Genomic DNA, 19143 nt, shown 5'->3' with positions numbered 1-19143 from the left:
ATTTATGGTAATACCGGGATCGCCTGTTGGAGTCTGGTACCCGAGAATAAGTTTGATCTTTACCCAGACTTAGGAAGGTGACGTATGGCACCCAATGGTTGAGACGTACCTCTCCCAACACTCCTGCTTCCATCATCTGATAAGTTGGCAAATGCGGGCATGGAGCCATTTAAAGGCTATAAGGTGATCCAGGGAAGGGTGCCATTTATGCCGCTGTACAGCTCGCCAACCCTCCTTAATTGCTTCAGCGACTTCTGGGGACCCCCAAAGGATTGCCTTACACCGGCGGCAACCTAAAGAGTAAGGGATCACGTTTTCTGCCACAGAAACAACTGTTGTAGTCACCTGCTCAACCATCACATCTATGTTACCGTGTGAAGATTCAACGGTGACAGCAGAGGTGCAAGTTTCCCAGTCTGCCTTGTTTAAAGCCCACCTAGGCAGGCATCCGTGGGTCGACACCGGGGCAGTGACAGGAAGATGGGGAAGTGGTCACTACCACACAGGTCATCATGCGCTCTCCAATGGATAGATGAGAGAAGTCCTGGGCTGCAAATTGATAAATGAATGGCTGAGTAACTACCATGAGCCACAATGAAATGTGTGGCGGCCCCAGTATTTAAGAGGCAGATGTCGAACTGAGACAGTAAAGTTTTGACATCTCTTCCCTGGCCAGGAAGCACAGTGACACCCCACAAGGGGTCATGGGCATTAAAATCTCCCAAAGTAGGAAAGGTTTAGGGAGTTGATCAATCAGTGCAGCTAATACATTCAGGATTCCTGCACAATCTGGAGGAAGATATACATTGCAGACAATTATTTCTTGTGTTGTCCTGATTCTAACAACCACAGCTTCAGGAGGGGTTTGAAGGGGCACAGTTTCACTATAGATTGAGTTTAGGACATAAACACAAACTAAACCTGACACTCGATTATAGTTGCTACAGTTCCTGTAATATCCCTTATAGCCACAGAGGGCAGGGGTTTCCTGGAGGGCACTGCAGGTAGCATGTGTAAAGCTTAACAGTTGCCGTAGCTCAGCCAGGTGGTGGAAAAAACCGCCGCAATTCCACTGGAGGATGAAGTCATCGTGAAACTGGGAAGGCATGAAACATTCAATGAGGCAGTTTACGCCTCAGCGTCACCTGCTGCCACCGACTTTTTGCCTGAGCAGTCTATATCCATTGCGTCTGAGGGTCTGGCGAGATCTAGGTTCTCAGCGGATGCCAGAATCTCCACCCCATCCTCAGATGCAGAGCCCGTAGGTAGCGATGGTGTGGGTGCCACCGCAATTTCCTTGGTCTTAGGGCTTATTGTTTTGGATTTCTCTCATTGCTCCTTGGGTTTCCCTGGCTGAGAGGACTTCATGGCTCAGTCTCCAGGACTGAGGATGAACGTGAAGCCCTACGATCAGCTGATTTTGAGATCTTCAGCTACTGGTGGGCGTCATCTTTCCCACTAGCAGAAAACTGGGAAGGGAGTGACCCAAAGGACCCATTCCTAGTGAGAGAAGCTGAAGAAGGCTTATGCTTCTCCAGCATAGAAGTGGGGATGGACGTCCCCGATTGTTGGGGTGGGGAGGCGGGGGTGCTGCTGCCGAAGTAGGTCAGGCGGGAGCAACAGGGAGGGAAGTGCCTCCCACTATCAAGAGGGCAGGTATAGTCTTCCAGCTCTGAGAGGTGACTGGGGTTGGCGGAGCTGATGGTGCCAGAACTGTTTTAGCAGTGGCATAAGACGATGTCATACATAGGATGCAGATGTTCAAATTTTCTCTTAGCTTCAGTGTAGGTCAGTCAGTCGAGGGTTTTGCACTCCATGATTTTCCTTCCTTTCAGGAGAATCCTGCAGTCTGGCAACCTAGGCGAATGGTGCTCTCTTCAGTTGACACAGATAGGAGGCGGAGCACATGGAGCATTGCGATGTGATGGGTGTCCGCAATCTCAACATGTGATGTTGGAAGTGCAGTGGGAAGACATATGGTGAACTTCCAGTACTTAAAGCACTGCATCGGGCAAGGGATATATGGCTTGACATCATAGCAGTAGACCATCACCTCGACCTTCTAGAGCAGTGTATTACTCTCGAAGGCCAAGATGAAGGCATCAGTGGCAACCTGATTATCCCTCAGAAACCCGGTGTACACACCGGACGAAATGTACACCTCACTGCTGTAAATTGGCGCGCAGCTCATTGTCAGACTGCAAAAGAAGGTCCCTGTGAAATATGATACCCTGAACCATATTTAAGCTCTTATGGGGCATCATGGTTACAGAAACGTCCCCCAGCTTGTCACAAGCGAGTAACGTCCATGACTGGGCAGAGGATGGTGTTTTGATCAAGACTGACCCAGATCTAATTTTGGACAATCGCTCCACTTCCCCAAACTTGTTCTCTAAATGATCAACAAAAAACTGAGGCTTCACTGTCATTGAAGATTCCCCACCAGCTATCGAACATACAAGGTACCGGGACAAATAAGATCCTCTGCCATCCTTAGCCTGATGTTCCTCCCGTGGTGTGGCCAGGGAGGGGAATGATTTGAGGTTATACTTCTACGCACTGAATTGAGCGCGTGAAAACTTAGAGACTGCTGGCGTTTCACCACCAGCAAGAGTAGATGGACTACGCTTCATTGCGTGTCATCCGCCCTGATGCCACCCACTCTGACCAGTGGCCCTCCCCACAGGCGCCACCCAGCCATAGCACCACAGCAAAGGCCACCTGGCAGGATGGCCATTTCCGGGAGTCCCGATGCCCCAGGGGGATAGGGGGATGGGCATCTACCCCTTGGCATATGTGGGGAGTTAACGGTGCAGGCATCAGCAGAGCAATCCCAGTATGGTCAGGGGGCTACAACCAACAGGGTACATGGCGGCCCCACCACAAGACTGGCTACCGTGCTGGATATCAGGTGGAAAGAAGTCCATGGTCATCATCAACACAGAAAGCAACACTGCATAGTGCATGATGGAAAATGCACCCAGGAAGGTGTCCTCACCCAAGAGATGGAGAATGAGCAGGACTGAAATGCGACGACGAGAAAGTGGGCTAAAGATCTCAATGCACGAAGGACACGGTGCACCATGTAAGGCACCCTTGCCCAATTGGCTCACTCTTTGGGAAAATTTTGAAGAATGGAGGTCAAACCCTACAGGGGACCATCACATAAAGGCCAAAACAGGCGGAACTCCTTTTAGTCGCCTCTTACAGGCAGGTATGCCTTGGGCATATTCTTACCCCTGGACTCGCAGGGGGGAAGCTTACTTGTTTGACAGTCTTTTTGTTGTATCTACCTGCAACTGAGCATCTCCACTATATAGTAAGTAGCAACCTATACATTTCATAATATTGGGATTAAAAAGTATAAGAAGCCTGCAGAATCAGAAAGTGCATGACAATAATGAAGTGTCTCAGGTTGGCTTGGGTTCTATGGTGGTTTGTTATAAAGGGTGTACATAAAGTCCGGGAACAGTTTCAATTATTTATTGCACAAGAACTAAACATTGTACAGATGTCATAGATATTGCATTTTGAAGAGAAACTGAAAGTGTTTTTCTTTTCTTTTTTTGTTTTTTTTTTTTTACAAACATTCGATATGCAAACCATGAGACCCAGCTGACGTCAATTAGGTAATTGAATTCTTGCCATGCCTGTCCCAGCATGGCATCGTCGACTGTGGCAGTTGCTCCCTGTATTCTCTTCTGTAGTTCTGCTACATCACGTGTTAGAGGCGGTACATACACCAGATCTTTAATGTGTCACCCAAGAAAAAAGTCACACGTAGTGAGATCTGGTGATCGGGGAGGCCATTTCGTGAAACAGCTTGCTCTGCACCTGAACTGGCCATGTTTGTGATTAGCGCTGACTATCGGCAAATTACCAAACTACACTTGGGCGGTATACATGAAAAAAACTTTCAGGGTTTGTCTTAAAAATGACATATGTATGATATCTGCACAATGTTTGGTTCTTGTGCAATAAATAATTGAAAGTGTTTCCATACTTTATGTACACTCTGTACTAGACTTCATGCACCAAACACTTAAATAAGTTGCCACCTGAACACTCATTTTATATACAATGAATATTGCTTGCTGAATATTCAGTTGCTGTTAAGTATTATTAATCAAGGGTCCAGCTAGTCAGTGCCTTGAATCAATATACCTTCTTCCTCCAACTTCGCTTGGACTTTGCCTCCTTACAGGCTGCAGATTAACTTCTCATTCATTCCACCACATAAATAATACGATTCAATTCACCTTCTTATATTATCTTCAAAATTTCAGCTTAATACATGATAAATGAGGACAGCTACTAACTCATATACTGCCTCTCTGTACTACATACATTACAGATCTGATATTCAATTTGATAATTAACAATTACAATATATTCCTCTCATTGAAGGAACGGGATGTATCACTACATAACAACACTTAATGCCAGATGATCTGCAGAGTTTTGAGGAGAAATAATTATAAATGAACTGATATTTCAATAAACCTGTAAAAGTGAGTTATGTATTCAAAAGTAAGAACAGGTACTGATACAGTCAAAATAAAAGTGCTGATTACACATAGGTGAAAATCAACAATACTGCTGATAGCCGTACTGCGTGCAATGTTGGAGTAGTGGTTAGTGTCACTTGCTGGTGTGCTGTGGGTTGTCAAATCAAACTCAATCACCAGCAAGTATTTGTTATTTAGTATCTATCATTTTCTGTAAGGTTTTCAAAATTTCTTATGTTTCTAGTTTGCATATTCTGGAATATTCAATGTTCGTATAAACAGTGGCACCCTGCATTGAGAAGCCAGCTCTGTTCTTTGTCCATAATAAACATGGTATGAGTACTGGGAGTAGCACTTCACTGAGGACCCTGTTTCCACATTTGGAAGGTACTGGGGTTACAATGTGACATTGTTTGGTAGGGACTCAAGGTACTTCAAAACATCTAAACGAGAGTGGCTCCAATTAGGCAATGTAAAAGGCATCACCTACACACGCAGGAACCAAAATATGAGCTGTACATTGCTCCCATAGTCCAAATATTCTGGAAAGCAATGGATTCCAAAACAGCAGTAAGACAGCTGCACATCAAGCATCCATGAATGTTTTCCAGAGATGTTTGTCAGGACCACGTCACCAGTAAATGGATGAAAAGATTTGACCGGGTCGCTAAATAGTGAGCCAACACCCCCCCCCCCCCCCGCCCCCCCCCCACCCCAAATGTTCTTCCTGTGGCAGCTATAGAAGACGACCATGTTCCTGTCTCTCTAATACAGCAGATATAACAACGAAAATAATCGATTATTGATAATATAATCTATAGATAACAAATCTACTCACCAAGTGGTGACGGGGAACACACACACACACACACACACACACACACACACACACACACACACTGATTTAAATTTTACAAGCTTTCAGTGCCTGTGGCTCCTTCTGGCAGAAGAATTGAAGGGGAAGGAAGAGGGCTGAAGGAAAAGGACTGGAGAGGCTTAGGAAATGGGTTACAGTTCAGAAGTCACCCAGAACCCTGGGTCAGAGGAGACATACTGGACAGGATGATTGTTGGGGTCTGCACACGAGACTTGAAAACCTGAGAGCTTAAAGGTGGAACACAGGATAATATGCAAGACAGAGATTACTACTAAAACATCATCCACAAGTTAATGAAAGTGGAAAGCTACGTGCATTGTATGTATCAGAGGTCGGAGGGGGACAGCAAAATAGATAAGTCAGAAAATAAAAGATATAGGAAACAAAAATGGAGTTAAGAAAGGAGTAGTTACTGTAAATAAATGCTGAGACAGAAGGAAATAATGTAAATTAAGGACACTTGGGTGATGGGAACCAATAACATGTTGTAGTGCTAATTCTACCTTAGTTGATCAACACCTGCAACCCATAGTACAAAGACTCCCCTCCTACATTAAAAGTACCAATTATTTCCTAGACAGTCTGAAATCTGTGCCCATCCCACTCCCACCGCAAACACTGCTTGTCACCACTGAAGACATCTCCCTCTATACAAACATCCCTCATATAGATGGTCTGTCTGCTGCTGAACATTTCCTCAGTCAACATCTGCCTGATTCCAAGCCTATGACATCCTTTTTGCTCACCTTAATCAACTTTATACTTACCAACAATTACTTCACCTTTGATGTGCAAACATACCAACAGATCAGGGATATGGTCATGGGAAATAGGATTGCTCCTTCCTGTGCCAACCTTTTCATACACTGCTTGGAGGGGCACTCCTGGGATCCCTAAGGCTTCAGCCCTTGGTGTGGTTTAGATACATTGATGACATCTTTGCTGCATGGGCTCATGATGAGGCCAACCTGTTAAATTCCTGTAATCTCTAAATACCTTTCCCCAATTACTTTTCACATGGTCCTATTCCAAATCCCATGCCACTTTCCTTGATGTTGATCTCATCCTCACCAAAGGCATTACAAATCTCATAGAAAGTTTAAAGTGGGACACACGTTCAGATAGACGACGCGCTAAACAGAAGGGGTTGCTCACTAAATTCCGAAATCCGATCTTTGCCGAGGTTGTAGAGCATATATTCTTACCATCAACTTTCAAATCGTGCAATTATCACCATTCAAAGATAGGGAAATTACAGCTCGTACTGAGGCGTCCAGACAGTCTTTTTTCCCTTGCGCGATCCGCGAATGGACAGAGGGGGGGAATATGACTTAGGCGCGAATTGGCCCTCCGTCACACACCTCTTGGTGGCTAGTGGAGTATATATGTAGATGTACACAGGCCCGCTGCAAGACTTGCCCTATGCACCCTCCTACCACCACCTATTCCAGCCCTGTAACTGACAAAATATATACTATTGAAGGGAGAGCATCTGTAAAAGCCCTACTTTTGCTTATGTTGTCTTCACAGTCCTTCCACAAAATTTACATTTACAGCAGCAGAATTGTTCTGCAGTCAGATGCAAATGTGTGTTCTCTAAAGTTTCTCAATTATGTTTTGTGAGATCAGCATCTTCCCTCTAGGGGTTCCCATTTGAGTTCACTAAGTGTCTACTTAACAGTCACAAATTGATCAAAACTACTGGTAGCAATCTAGCAGAACACCTCTGGATTCCTTCGATATCTTCCTTTAATCTGGCCCAGTGGGGATCCCAAACACTTATGCAGTACTCATGAATGGACCACAGAAGTGTTCTGTATGTAGTCTTCTTTGCAGACAAGCTATATTTTTCTAAAACTCTCCCAATACATCAAAACCAACCAGTTATCTTCCACAATACCGTCCTTACATGCTCAGTTCATTTCATATTGTTGGAATGTTATGCATAGATACTTAATTGAAGCGACAGTGTCAAGCAGTACACTACCAATGCTGCAGTCAAGCATTACATGATTGTTTTTCCCACTATTCATTTGCATTATTTTACATTTTTCCAAGATTAGAGCTAGCTGCCATCCATTATTCAAAACAGAGATTCTGTCAAAGTAATCCTATATCCTTCTACAGTTACACACTGACAAAACATTCCTATATCTTACAGTATCATCAACAAAAAGCTGCAGATTGCTGCTCTCACTATCCATAAGATTATTAATGTATACAGATAACAAGGGTGTTCTATCACATTCTCCTCAGGCACTCCAGATGATACCCATGTCTGATTAAAACTTGCTAATGATGACAATGTATAGGGTTCCATTACTTAAGAGGTTTTTGAGCACCTCGCATAGCCGGAAACTTAATCTGAATGCTCGGACTTTTGTTAAGTCTTCAGTGGAGCACCATGTCAAGCGATTTTCAAAAATCTAGGAACATGGAATCTGCTTTCTGTCCTTCATCCATGGTTCTGCAGGGTATCGGGCAAGAAAAGGGCGAGCCGAGTCTCCTATGAGCAATGCTGTCTAAATCTGAGTTTATTTTGAACAGATGCTTTTCTGTTTCAAGAAAATTTATTATATTCAAAATGAGAATATGTTCAAGAATTTTGCGGGCAAACTGATAAGGATATAGATCTAGTTTTGCATGTCAGTTCTTTTCACCCTTCTTATATATGGAAGCCACCTGCACTTTTTTCCAGTTGTTTGGGACTGGGCATTGGATGAGGGATTTGGAATGAATGTAAGCTAAGTAAGTGGCCAATGCCATAGAGTACTCTACATCAAGCCGATCTGGAATTCTATCTAAACCTGGCAACTTATATATATTAATTGCTTCTCAGTGCTCGAGATATCTATTACAATGTCTTCCATATGGGAGTCTGCGTGACAGTCAAAAAATGGTAGGTCTGTATGATCCTCTTGCTTGAAAGACTAACACTTAGCGTGCAGTTGACGTAATATTATGTTGCCTGCAAGAAATGGGAATGTGTGGCAGATGTAGTATTACATCACACCAGTTACAATGATATTCCACAGTGTCATATTTTTACAGCTTCCAGAATCATCTGAAGTATGCAGGCTTTGTATATGACAGTAGCAATATCATTTGAATAGTACAGTACTTTTGAAACCTTTGTTATTGTCTCTTGCTTCATAAGCATTAGATGATGTTCGAGGTCTCTAAGTTTTCTGCACTATATGTGTGCCTTTATGTTGATTGTGTGTTCAAAATGTGCAATGAAGTCTACAGATGATGAAAATGAATCATTTGATGATGATTCAGATTATGTCATCTAAAAATGGTGGTAATTCTATACTTTCTTGAGGATATGTTTATCATATTTTCACAAACTGCGTTGTCATGAAGGATTCTCCTTCATACATATCAACAAATGAATGCAAGCATAAGGGCCCAGTGAATATAATGTGGGACTGTGTTATCCCTCCATGTTTCAGTTTGCATCAAACTGTACTAAACTATGAATGCAAAATTTTGCTTTGATATTGTGTTTTAAATGTTTACTGAGATGTAAACTGGATGTAAAAGAAATCTGAACAGAAAGATTGGGTGTTTGCTTAATAGTTGAATTTCTTATTTTTTATGATGATTACTGTTAAATTGAAGTTTTGTCTGCATATTCCAGATTTAGCATTAGTAGTATCAAAGTATGTCTATTTAAAGTCGAAAGCCTAATAAATAAATATTTTGAACTTTAAATTTCATATTTCTACATACAAATTTCAACTTCATGAAAACTAGATATTTTAGCCAGTCCACCAAGGCCAACAAAACAAACACTGCGAGTATTAAATGCAAGACACAACTTCAGTTTTCATTTTGCTGTCTTCTATTGCCATAGAAGATTGGTTGACAAGCAATGGGGTAGAAACCTTCGACTACTTAGTAGTTTTATGTAGAACAACAATTTTCTTGGATTCTTGGCAAGATCCTTTGCTGAGATAAGATGGTGGAAGTAATTGTATGCTTTACGCCTTTTTTTAATGTACTAATTTCTATTACCTTTTGCCTATCAACATCTCCACCTTTTTTACCCAATAGTGCATCAAACCACAGTCATTAAGCCACAGTGGGCCTTTTCTGCCCTTAATCCACTTACTCAGCACATACCTTTCCAGAGTGCAAATTTACAATCAGTTTAAACTTTGCCTGTAATTCCTCTACATCCATTAGATTGGAAATACTGATTTCCATTCACTGACAAAGAAAGATTGTACCGACTTCTTATCTGCTTTTTCCAGCATTCCCCTACCTTCCTGACGGATTTATTCACTTCAGTAACCATTGTCACTATGATGGCATAAGAATTTCTAATTCCTGTCTATACTGACACTGTTGACAAGGTCATATCTGTTTGTAGCTTTCAAGGAACCCTTTAACAGAACACAGCAGTGTGGATGAAATCTTAGTCATCACTGCATTATGGCTCTGAGCACTATGGGACTTAACATCTATGGTCATCAGTCCCCTAGAACTTAGAACTACTTAAACCTAACTAACCTAAGGACAGCACACAACACCCAGTCACCACAAGGCAGAGAAAATCCCTGACCCCGCCGGGAATCGAACCCGGGAACCTGGGCGTGGGAAGCGAGAACGCTACCGCACGACCACGAGATGCGGGCCATCACTGCATTAAATGATATTGCTGCTGAACAGAGGGAAGATACAACACTGTTGAAAACCATATAATCCTTGGAGGAGGAACTGACCCAAGGTGTGCATAAACTGATTAATGGAACATTGTATAGGAAGGGCTATGATCCACTGGAACACAAATGGTTTATTGTTTTCCCAGTTTACCTACAGCCAGCCATCCTAAAGTGTTTCCACAACATACCAACATCATGTCATGACTGAGCAGTGAAGGGCTCTTCACAGAATCGAACACTCCAAATCTATATTTTAGGAGGCACCCAAAGTTGACAAATTGGACTCCATGGGTAACAGTCTACACTGATCACCTCACACATTACACTGCAATAGCTGTGCCATCTACCAAACCTCAGGAAATTGCAGTATTCCTTGTTCGAGACAATTTTGAAACACAGGGCAACCCATGTGATGACCTACAACTGTGAAAAAGTTTTCCAGTCGAGACTAGTATCAGAGGTAATTTTACATCGTGACATCAACATGCTGACAACTGTGTACCACCAAGAGACAAAGTCTCACAGAATTCTTTAATAAGATGTTTGCATATAAACTCTCAATATATGTTTACATCCAACAGAGAGACGGGGATACAATGCTGTCCATGTGACATTTGCTTACGACACAGCAAAGCAAGACATTACAGACTTCACTCAGTTCCTTCTGCTCCACAGTTGCGAGACCAGAACAACAATGGATACACAGTTTGTTGTGGACTGGCAAGACAGCCAATCTACAGTGACGGGTAACCGAAAGGCACGCGCTTAAACTCACGCAGGCTGGCGTGAGGTCTGAAACAGGATATGTAATGAATGCTATAAAGAAAAGTACGTAGCTTCTGGAATACTTAACTTTAATCCACAATTGGTGAACATTGGTCTTGTTACTGTACATGCTTCATTAGATACATAGCAATTGAATACGGCGCCTTGCTAGGTCGTAGCAATTGACTTAGCTGAAGGCTATGCTAACTATCGTCTCGGCAATTGAGAGCGTAATTGTCAGTGAACCTTTCCTAGCAAAGTCGGCTGTACAACTGGGGCGAGTGCTAGTAAGTCTCTATAGACCTGCCGTGTGGTGGCGCTCGGTCTGCAATTACTGACAGTGGCGACACGCGGGTCCGACGTATACTACCGGACCGCGGCCGATTTAAAGCTACCACCTAGCAAGTGTGGTGTCTGGCGGTGACACCACACAGTTCCCATTTAAACTGGACAATACTGAGGATGACTACATGAAACACCTCATCATCTGGACTGAAGAAGCAAGACGGCTGGCTTGCATATGGACCCTGGATGCCAAGAAGGAAGAAGAGTACTATAGCACCAAACACCCACCAGACAGATAGAGCTATGGAAACATATTCATTTTATGCCTGTGCAGAAGGGGAGACTATCAGGGAAATTACTGAAGTAATACTATGGGTCATATCATATCCTTGTCAATTGTTGAAATTATATATGAAGTTGAGGATTATGACACTCCGTCAAGAAGACAAACACACAGATGTCGTCCATGTCCTCTGTACAAAGCCTTACTAAAGACCTCAGGCACAGATCAACTATGGAGGCTTCTCATTCAAAGAAACTGAATGCCCACTCAATCACAAAAATACAACAGGGGAGGCTACCTTTGATGCTAATCACAGCAAAGAGGATGTGACAACAAGACCCAAAAGTGAGGATCCTCCACCAATGCCATGACGTACATCTGGGATGCTGTAGTCGGCTCCTATGAGAACTTCTGAAACAGCAGTCACTGTTTCTGCAGTAGAAGGGACAGTAGCTGTCCATAGTTTCCCCAAATCAATTTTAGCCTATGGTGGGTTGGTTCTTTTCAAAAGGACAAGCCAATTTCCCTCCCCAGTTAAATATTGTGTTCCATCTGTAATGACCCATCATCAATGGGACATTAAACCCAAATCTTCCCCTCTTTTTCAGATCTCTGGATAAACTACAGACCAGTGTTTCACTAATATCTACATTTTTAAAAATTAAAGCAATGGTCAAAGCAGAACAATCTTCAACAGACCCCATCTCATGTTACTTCTGATGTCTTTCAGGAATACGATTTGTTCAAGCTGTATTTTTCTACTGCTACAGCCCTTCTCACCATAAGATGCTGTTTAATTTTTTCTTTGTTGTGCAGCTGGTTTTGATAAAACCAGCACAGATTTTTGTTAACAGCATGAGTTATATAAAAAACAATGCCAAAAATATTTATAAATTATGTTTACTTATTATGTGAGGGTAGATGCATGGGTAATAACTGTTTAGCTGACATTCAAGAAAAAACTGTTTTTTTTTCCACATTTTACACAAACTAAGCTTATTTACACATTCCTTTTCTTTCTTTTTCACCATATTACCTGGACTCCTAATTTCTAATACCCAATTTTCATTTGCTCTTACTTTGCACAGGTCAAATGTTATAGTAGGGGGAAGCAAACATGGTGACCAAAGAGTGAATGTAAGTTCTTTGTTTCCTTGTAGGAAGTATTTAGCTCACTTTCTGATTCATCACCCACTGTTGCCTTGGTGTCATTTCTACAGTAGTCACAATCCAAATATTGTAAGAAAGGGAAAAACAATAAATGACGTGAGTACATCTCATTTTCTATAGGGTCGTGATTTGTCTTCAATATATGGCTTTGTTCCATATCTTTGGCCATTCTGTTCCAGCTAATTCTTTCATTTATTTTTGTGTTTGCCATTTCTAAATGTTGTTTGCTGTATGAAACAGATTTAATTTTCAAGTATTTTTACCTGCTCTAGTCTCTTTTCTTTGGGGTGGCATGAGGTGGGGTGGAGGTATTGTTCAGTTTCAAGGCATACAAGTTTAAACAAAGGGAGTGAGGTACAAGGTGCACAAATTTCTTCATAACAAAAGAATTCCAGAAAAGAGGAAATCATCTTCCGACTGCCAATTACAACGGCGCAGAAACACAAGGAATGGAACATGTAATACACACTCATTGCTGCACATATTATTGAACAACATTTCAATGAGTTAAAAGTTTCAGTCTGAGAAAAATGAAAGCTAGTTTCAAAAATTCCAGGATGTCATTTAACATCTGCTTCTTTTCCTCCTCTTAGGTGCATTTTTGTTCTATATCTACCAATATTGCTCAACACCAATTTAAACACCCCATACTACATATCTTACACTAGAATATTAAGTGATACTATGCAATTAGAAATTCAGTATAAAGTGCAAAGAAAAAGCACTAATTAAGAAGAGGCAGCAACAAATGATACTTACCATTTCATCTCCACTAGTTCTATCTTTGCTATCAGGTGTAATTAAATCTTTTTTTTTAACATCACCAACTGTCACAGTTTTTACCACTAGGGGTTTTGGAGGATAAATGAAATCAATAACGCAGACAAGCATCTGAAAAAGAATATACACATGTATAGGCCCTCATTTAATAATTTATGTTAAGCAGTTAATCAAGAAAAACTTTACTGCTACTATATTGCAAATTTCTTTTCCTGTAGAATTACAAGGCCAGAATTGGTTAGAAGAAATTCAATAACTAGATTACATACCAGTCCCAACATTGCTCCAAGAAAGATGGTCGCTACAGCAAAGATTAAATATGAGCCCCATGTAGGGAGTCCATAATCTTCCATTAGCTTGTTATGGAGAGCCTGAAAGTGAAAAACAACGTTAAAGAAGCAGTGATTCTGCTATAAAGATGTTTAAAAAATATTTATTGAATGAGTTCTTAACTATTTGAAAAGTTAGGAAATATTGACACTCATTCACACGAAACTATGTGAATAATTATAGTGTAATTTCTTAAGAATGGACCAGCATCATGGCTGAAATGCAGAAAATTCTACAAGATTATGGAAACAAAGCCAAGCCACATCAAATAGATGTGGAAGGGTCTTACTGAATGGCCACTAACTATTACTTTGACTTTACAAAGCGCGCGCGCGCGCGCGCGCGCGCATGCACACACACACACACACACACACACACACACACACACACACACACACACACGCGTAAGTTTCAGTCATGTGACCATGTTATCATCTAGTAATACAGACCAGTATTTCAGCCACTATCATGAGTACATTATTAGTCTCCATCAGCATGATGCCTTTTATTCAATTTTTACCGTTAATCTGTTACACTACAAAAGAAATTTTTGCTGCTTCCCAGAAAAAAAACAACTTACCCTCAGAACCTGTGACAACTTGAAGAAGTAGGATACAACTGACATCTGAAAGGAGCCTGGGCTTTTCCAGCTGGGAATTGGATCAATCTTTTTCCATTTCTGTTCTTCGATAAATGAAATGAAGGCTTCTTTATCCCTTGCACCTCTGTACTGCCTGAATTCTCCATTTAGAACACTGAAAAGACATTATGGTAATGACAGATTACATATACTTTTTGTTCCACAGCTCCATAGCGAGGATATCCTCAAGGATGTACAGCAAGTCAAAACAAGAATATACAATACATAACTACATCAAAAAGAAAAAAAAGGCCTCCCATAGATCCCAAGTGAAATGGTCACCATGGATATGGAATAAGTGCAAAAGTCTGAAACATTTTCATTCAAGAAATCATCTGTCACAAAAAATGTAAATATATACACTGATCAGCTAGAACATTATGACCACCAACTCACTACTGCTATAAACACTCCAGGTGATAGCAGCATCATCTGGCGAGGAATTAATGCTAGTCAGACAAATGCACGGTGCATGTTGTCCGTCCGTGTGTAGAATGAGCAAGGCACGCGATCTATCTGAATTCGATTGAGAGCAGTTTGGGATGGCCCGGAGGCTCAGCACGAGTGTTTTGGAAACTGCACTACTTATCAGGTATTCAAGGAGTGCTATGGTGAGGTTCAATGATGGTGAAATCACAGTGAAACAATGTCCAGAATTGTGGGGTTATGGGGCCACCGCTTATTACAGATGTCTGATGTCATTGGCTGGTCCAACTGGTAAAACAGGACAGGTGGTGAACTGTGGTGGAAATAACATCAGAGTTTAAAACTGGGCAGATTACAAGTGTGTAAACACAAAGTGCACCAAACACTCCTAACGATGGGCCTCCACAGCCGACAACACATGCATGTCCACTGTTAATACCATGACGTCGGCAACTATGACTAAAATGGGCTTGTGGCCATTAGCACTAGATGTTGGCGCCGTGGCAGAGCATTGCATGGTCTGATAGTAGTAGTAGTAGTAGTAGTAGAGGGGTTTTGTGGGCGCACGACAGCAAGGTCTTCAGCGCCCGTTCAGTAACTGAGTGAGACGGTTGTCAAGAAAAAAAAAAGCTCAGAACATTTACATAAAACGGAACATAAAACACGGGGAACAATCATTGGAAAATATGTGCTCACCCACACCGAAGCATGGGATGAAGCAGGGCGTCAGCAGTAAAACATGGACAACACAGGAAGAAAATGATAGAGGGAGCTAAAACAATGTAGCAGATGGAAGTGGCTGGCTGACCGCAAGGAAAAAAGGGGAGGAGTCAGCCACTCTGCAATACACTAAAACCTCCAGCCTAAAAGTTTAGGCAAGAGTCCAGACACATCACAAAACTTAAAAACCCTAGACACACACGTCTCATCGTTTGCTAAAACACAAGGCAGATCCCCATCAACTTGTGCTTCTGCCCTTGCATCGCGGTATAAAATGCAGTCTGTTAAAATGTGCCGGACAGAGATGTGCACACCACAAGTATCACTAAACGGAGGATCCTCCCGCCGTAATAAATAGCTATGCGTCAGAGGACAGTGCCCGATCCGAAGACATGTGAGGGCCACCTCTTCCCGCCTGAGCAACCGGCAGGAGGAACACCACGGCCGAGTGGTTGACTTTACCGACCGCAGTTTATTGGCCGTCACCGCCAGCCATTCGTCCTCCCACAACTCCATGCACTTCCTGTGGAGTGCAGCGATGACTGACTGCAAGGGGATAGGACACTGGACCACATCCTGCTCTCTGCAGGCCTCCTTGGCAGCCCGATCAGCCTGTACATTGCCCCATATGCCGACATGACCAGGCACCCAGCAGAAGGATACCTCTTTACCCCGCTGTTAGAGCAAGTACAGTTGGCCATATATCAGCTGGACCATCTCCTCAGTCGGGTATAGGTTCTGCAGTGATTGTAAGGCACTAAGAGAATCGGAGCAGAGAAGAAAACGATCGCCCCGAACATGATTCATCTGCTCCAGTGCCTTCAGGATCGCGTGGAGCTCCGCCGCGAAAACGGTATATTCAGCAGGGAGGTGAATCCGGGTAACATGGTCAGGGAACACCACAGAACAGCCAAGGAAATTCTCCTGTTTGGAGCCATCAGTGTAAACGACAGTGAAACCGTGATGCACATCTAAAATGTTAAAAAACAGTGACTGGAATGTAAAATCTGGCGTGCCATCCTTCTTAAAACGAGTCAAATCTAAAATAAGTTTGGGTCTCCGGAGGAGCCAAGGTGGAGATCTGCTCCAACCGCGACGTAAAACACGAAGACCAGCCATAGACATCGCACCGAGGCAATCCTGTGCGCGAATCCCATAGGGCTGCGTCGCACGTCGCCGGTTATGAAACAATCGTGCCAGAGGAGGCTGAGCAACGGTATGGTATGCAGGGGTGTATGGTGTGGACAAAGTTTTATACGCCTGGTGCACTGTAAGGAGCCGTCGCCGCATATGAAGTGGCGGTTCACCAGCCTCTGCACAGAGGCTTGATATGGGGCTAGTTCGGAATGCCCCAGTGGCCAACCGAAGCCCTTCATGGTGGACAACGTCCAACATCTTTAAGTACGAAGGCCTCGCAGACCCATACACCGTGCACCCATAATCGAGCCGAGATCGCACAAACGCCCTGTAAAACTGGAGCAGACAAGTCCTGTCAGCTCCCCATGTACTGTGGCTAAGACATTTTAAAATACTTAAGGCCTGAAGCGACCGCCGTTTCAGGTCTTTAAGATGAGGTAACCACGTGAGCCTCGAGTCAAAAATGAGCCCCAGAAATCTCACCGTGTCTTTAAAAGAAAGAATAGTGTCCCTCAAGCGCAACTCAGGAAAGGTGAAAATCGAACGAGAACAGTTAAAAAGAACACATACAGACTTCTCGGTGGAAAACTTAAATCCACTCTTCAGCGCCCAGTCATCCAAACGCCTAATCGTAAGTTGCAACTGACGAGTCGTCGTTGCAAGGCTGGAAGAAGAGCAGAACAAAGAGAAATCATCCACAAACAAAGAACACTGGACAGGACTTTTCACTATGGACGTAATGCTATTAATAGCGATGGCAAAGAGAGTCACACTTAAAACGCTACCCTGAGGGACACCATTCTCCTGCTCAAAGCGATCAGACAGGACGTCACCAATTCTGTATCTAAAATATCGTGGCGAGAGAAAAGACTGAATAAAAAGAGGAAGACAACCACGAAAACCCCATTCGTGAAGCTGCTCCAGGATGAGACGCCTCCAAGTGGTATCGTAGGCCTTCTCGATGTCGAAAAATACACCTAGAAGGTGATGACGGCGTAGGAAAGCTTGTTGTATAGCCGCCTCCTGGAGGGAAAGGTTATCGAAGGTGGAACGAAACCTCCTGAACCCACACTGAAAACGACTAAGGAGTTGCCGGGATTCTAACATCCAGACAAGGCGGCGGTTAACCATCCGCTCCAAGGTCTTCCCTATGCAACTAGTGACGGCAATACTACGGTAGCTACTTGGGCTCGTGCGGTCTTTCCCAGGTTTTAAAAAAGGGATTAAAACTGCCTCACGCCATGCGTCAGGAAAGTGACCCAACACCCAAATGTCATTAAAAAGTGCGAGGAGGAGTTCTCTGTTGCGCATTGTGAGGTGCCATAGCATACTGTAATGGATCCTGTCGTGACCAGGGGATGTGTCAGGAGCTCCAGACAATGCAGAATCCAGCTCCCACATAGAAAAAGGGCAGTTGTAAACTTCATGAGAGGTGGACTGGAAGTTCAGACTACACCTCTCAGCAACCGCTTTATGGCGCTGGAAACCTGGATCCTGACTGGTTGTGGCAGTAATTGTCGCAAAATATGCTGCCATAGTCTGGGCAATGTCTCGCGGATCTGTGTGGAGAGTGCCGTGATTCATTACAGCAGGTATGGGGCACCTCCCTCCTCTGCCAGAAATTCTCCTGATGGTCTCCCACACAATGGAACTTTTGGTGGAACGATTAATGGTGTTCAGGAACTTTTGCCACGACCTCTTCTTGCTCTCACGAATAATGTGACGACATCTTGCCCTCGCCACCCGAAAGGCTGCAAGATTCTCAGCAGTCGGCCGACACTTGAACCGACGCAGAGCCGCATGCCTGGTCCTGATTGCAGAGCGGCATTCGTCACTCCACCAAGGCACAGGTGGCCTTTTCCGGTGGCCTGTGGACTGTGGAATGGACGCTGTAGCGGCGTGGTGGACCGTTTTGGTAATATGATCCACCCACACCTCAACATTCGCACAGTGGTCGAAGTGGGCCAACTGGCTATAAAGTGTCCAGTCAGCTCCACTGAGCACCCATCGTGGTGGTCTCCTTTCGGGGCCCACGCCATCTGGCAGGTGAATCCAGATTGGAAAATGATCACTGCCGTGCAAGTCAGCGACCACTTCCCAGTGAGCACTGGCAGCAAGAGCTGGAGAGCAAATTGAGAGATCAATGGCAGAGAACGACCCAGTCGCCGTGCAGAAATGAGTACTCTGTCCTCCACTGAGCAAGTAGGCACAGGATGACAGGAGAAGCCTCTCAATCGCTCTACCCCTGGGGCAGGTAATGGCAGAGCCCCAAAGCACATTGTGGGCATTAAAATCACCACAAATAATGAATGGCTGGGGGAGCTGTGTAAGGAGGTCGGTGAGGGCCATGTCATCAAGAGCATCATGTGGGGGCAAGTAAAGTGAACAGACAGTCAATGGATGACGCACGTGCACGGACACAGCGACGGCCTGTAAAGTCGTCGTAAGGGAGAGAGGCGAGGAGTGGTAGTCCGTCCTGACGAAAATACCTACGCCCCCTCTAGCTCTCTCTCCACGCAGGTCGTCCTTTTTGTGGAGTGTATAGCCTCGTA

The 19143-nt window shown here is 43.6% G+C and overlaps 1 protein-coding gene across 1 annotated transcript in view; it reads right to left on the bottom strand.

Annotated features, from left to right (window-relative positions):
• The window catches only part of LOC126236143 (thioredoxin-related transmembrane protein 1), a 58374-nt gene that overhangs the window by 8954 nt on the left and 30277 nt on the right, over window positions 1–19143 (bottom strand). The window contains exons 3-5 of the mRNA XM_049945225.1: window positions 14249–14423; window positions 13608–13709; window positions 13318–13449 (exon numbers count right to left, since the gene is read on the bottom strand). Of these exons, the coding sequence (XP_049801182.1) occupies window positions 13318–13449; window positions 13608–13709; window positions 14249–14423 (409 nt within the window). The remainder of the gene's footprint in view (window positions 1–13317; window positions 13450–13607; window positions 13710–14248; window positions 14424–19143) is intronic.

Source organism: Schistocerca nitens, chromosome 2 (assembly GCF_023898315.1).
Source record: "Schistocerca nitens isolate TAMUIC-IGC-003100 chromosome 2, iqSchNite1.1, whole genome shotgun sequence".
Classification (NCBI taxonomy): domain Eukaryota; kingdom Metazoa; phylum Arthropoda; class Insecta; order Orthoptera; family Acrididae; genus Schistocerca; species Schistocerca nitens.
The sequence above is the reverse complement of the archived record's forward strand: the minus strand, read 5'-3'. Positions and strand labels throughout refer to the sequence as shown.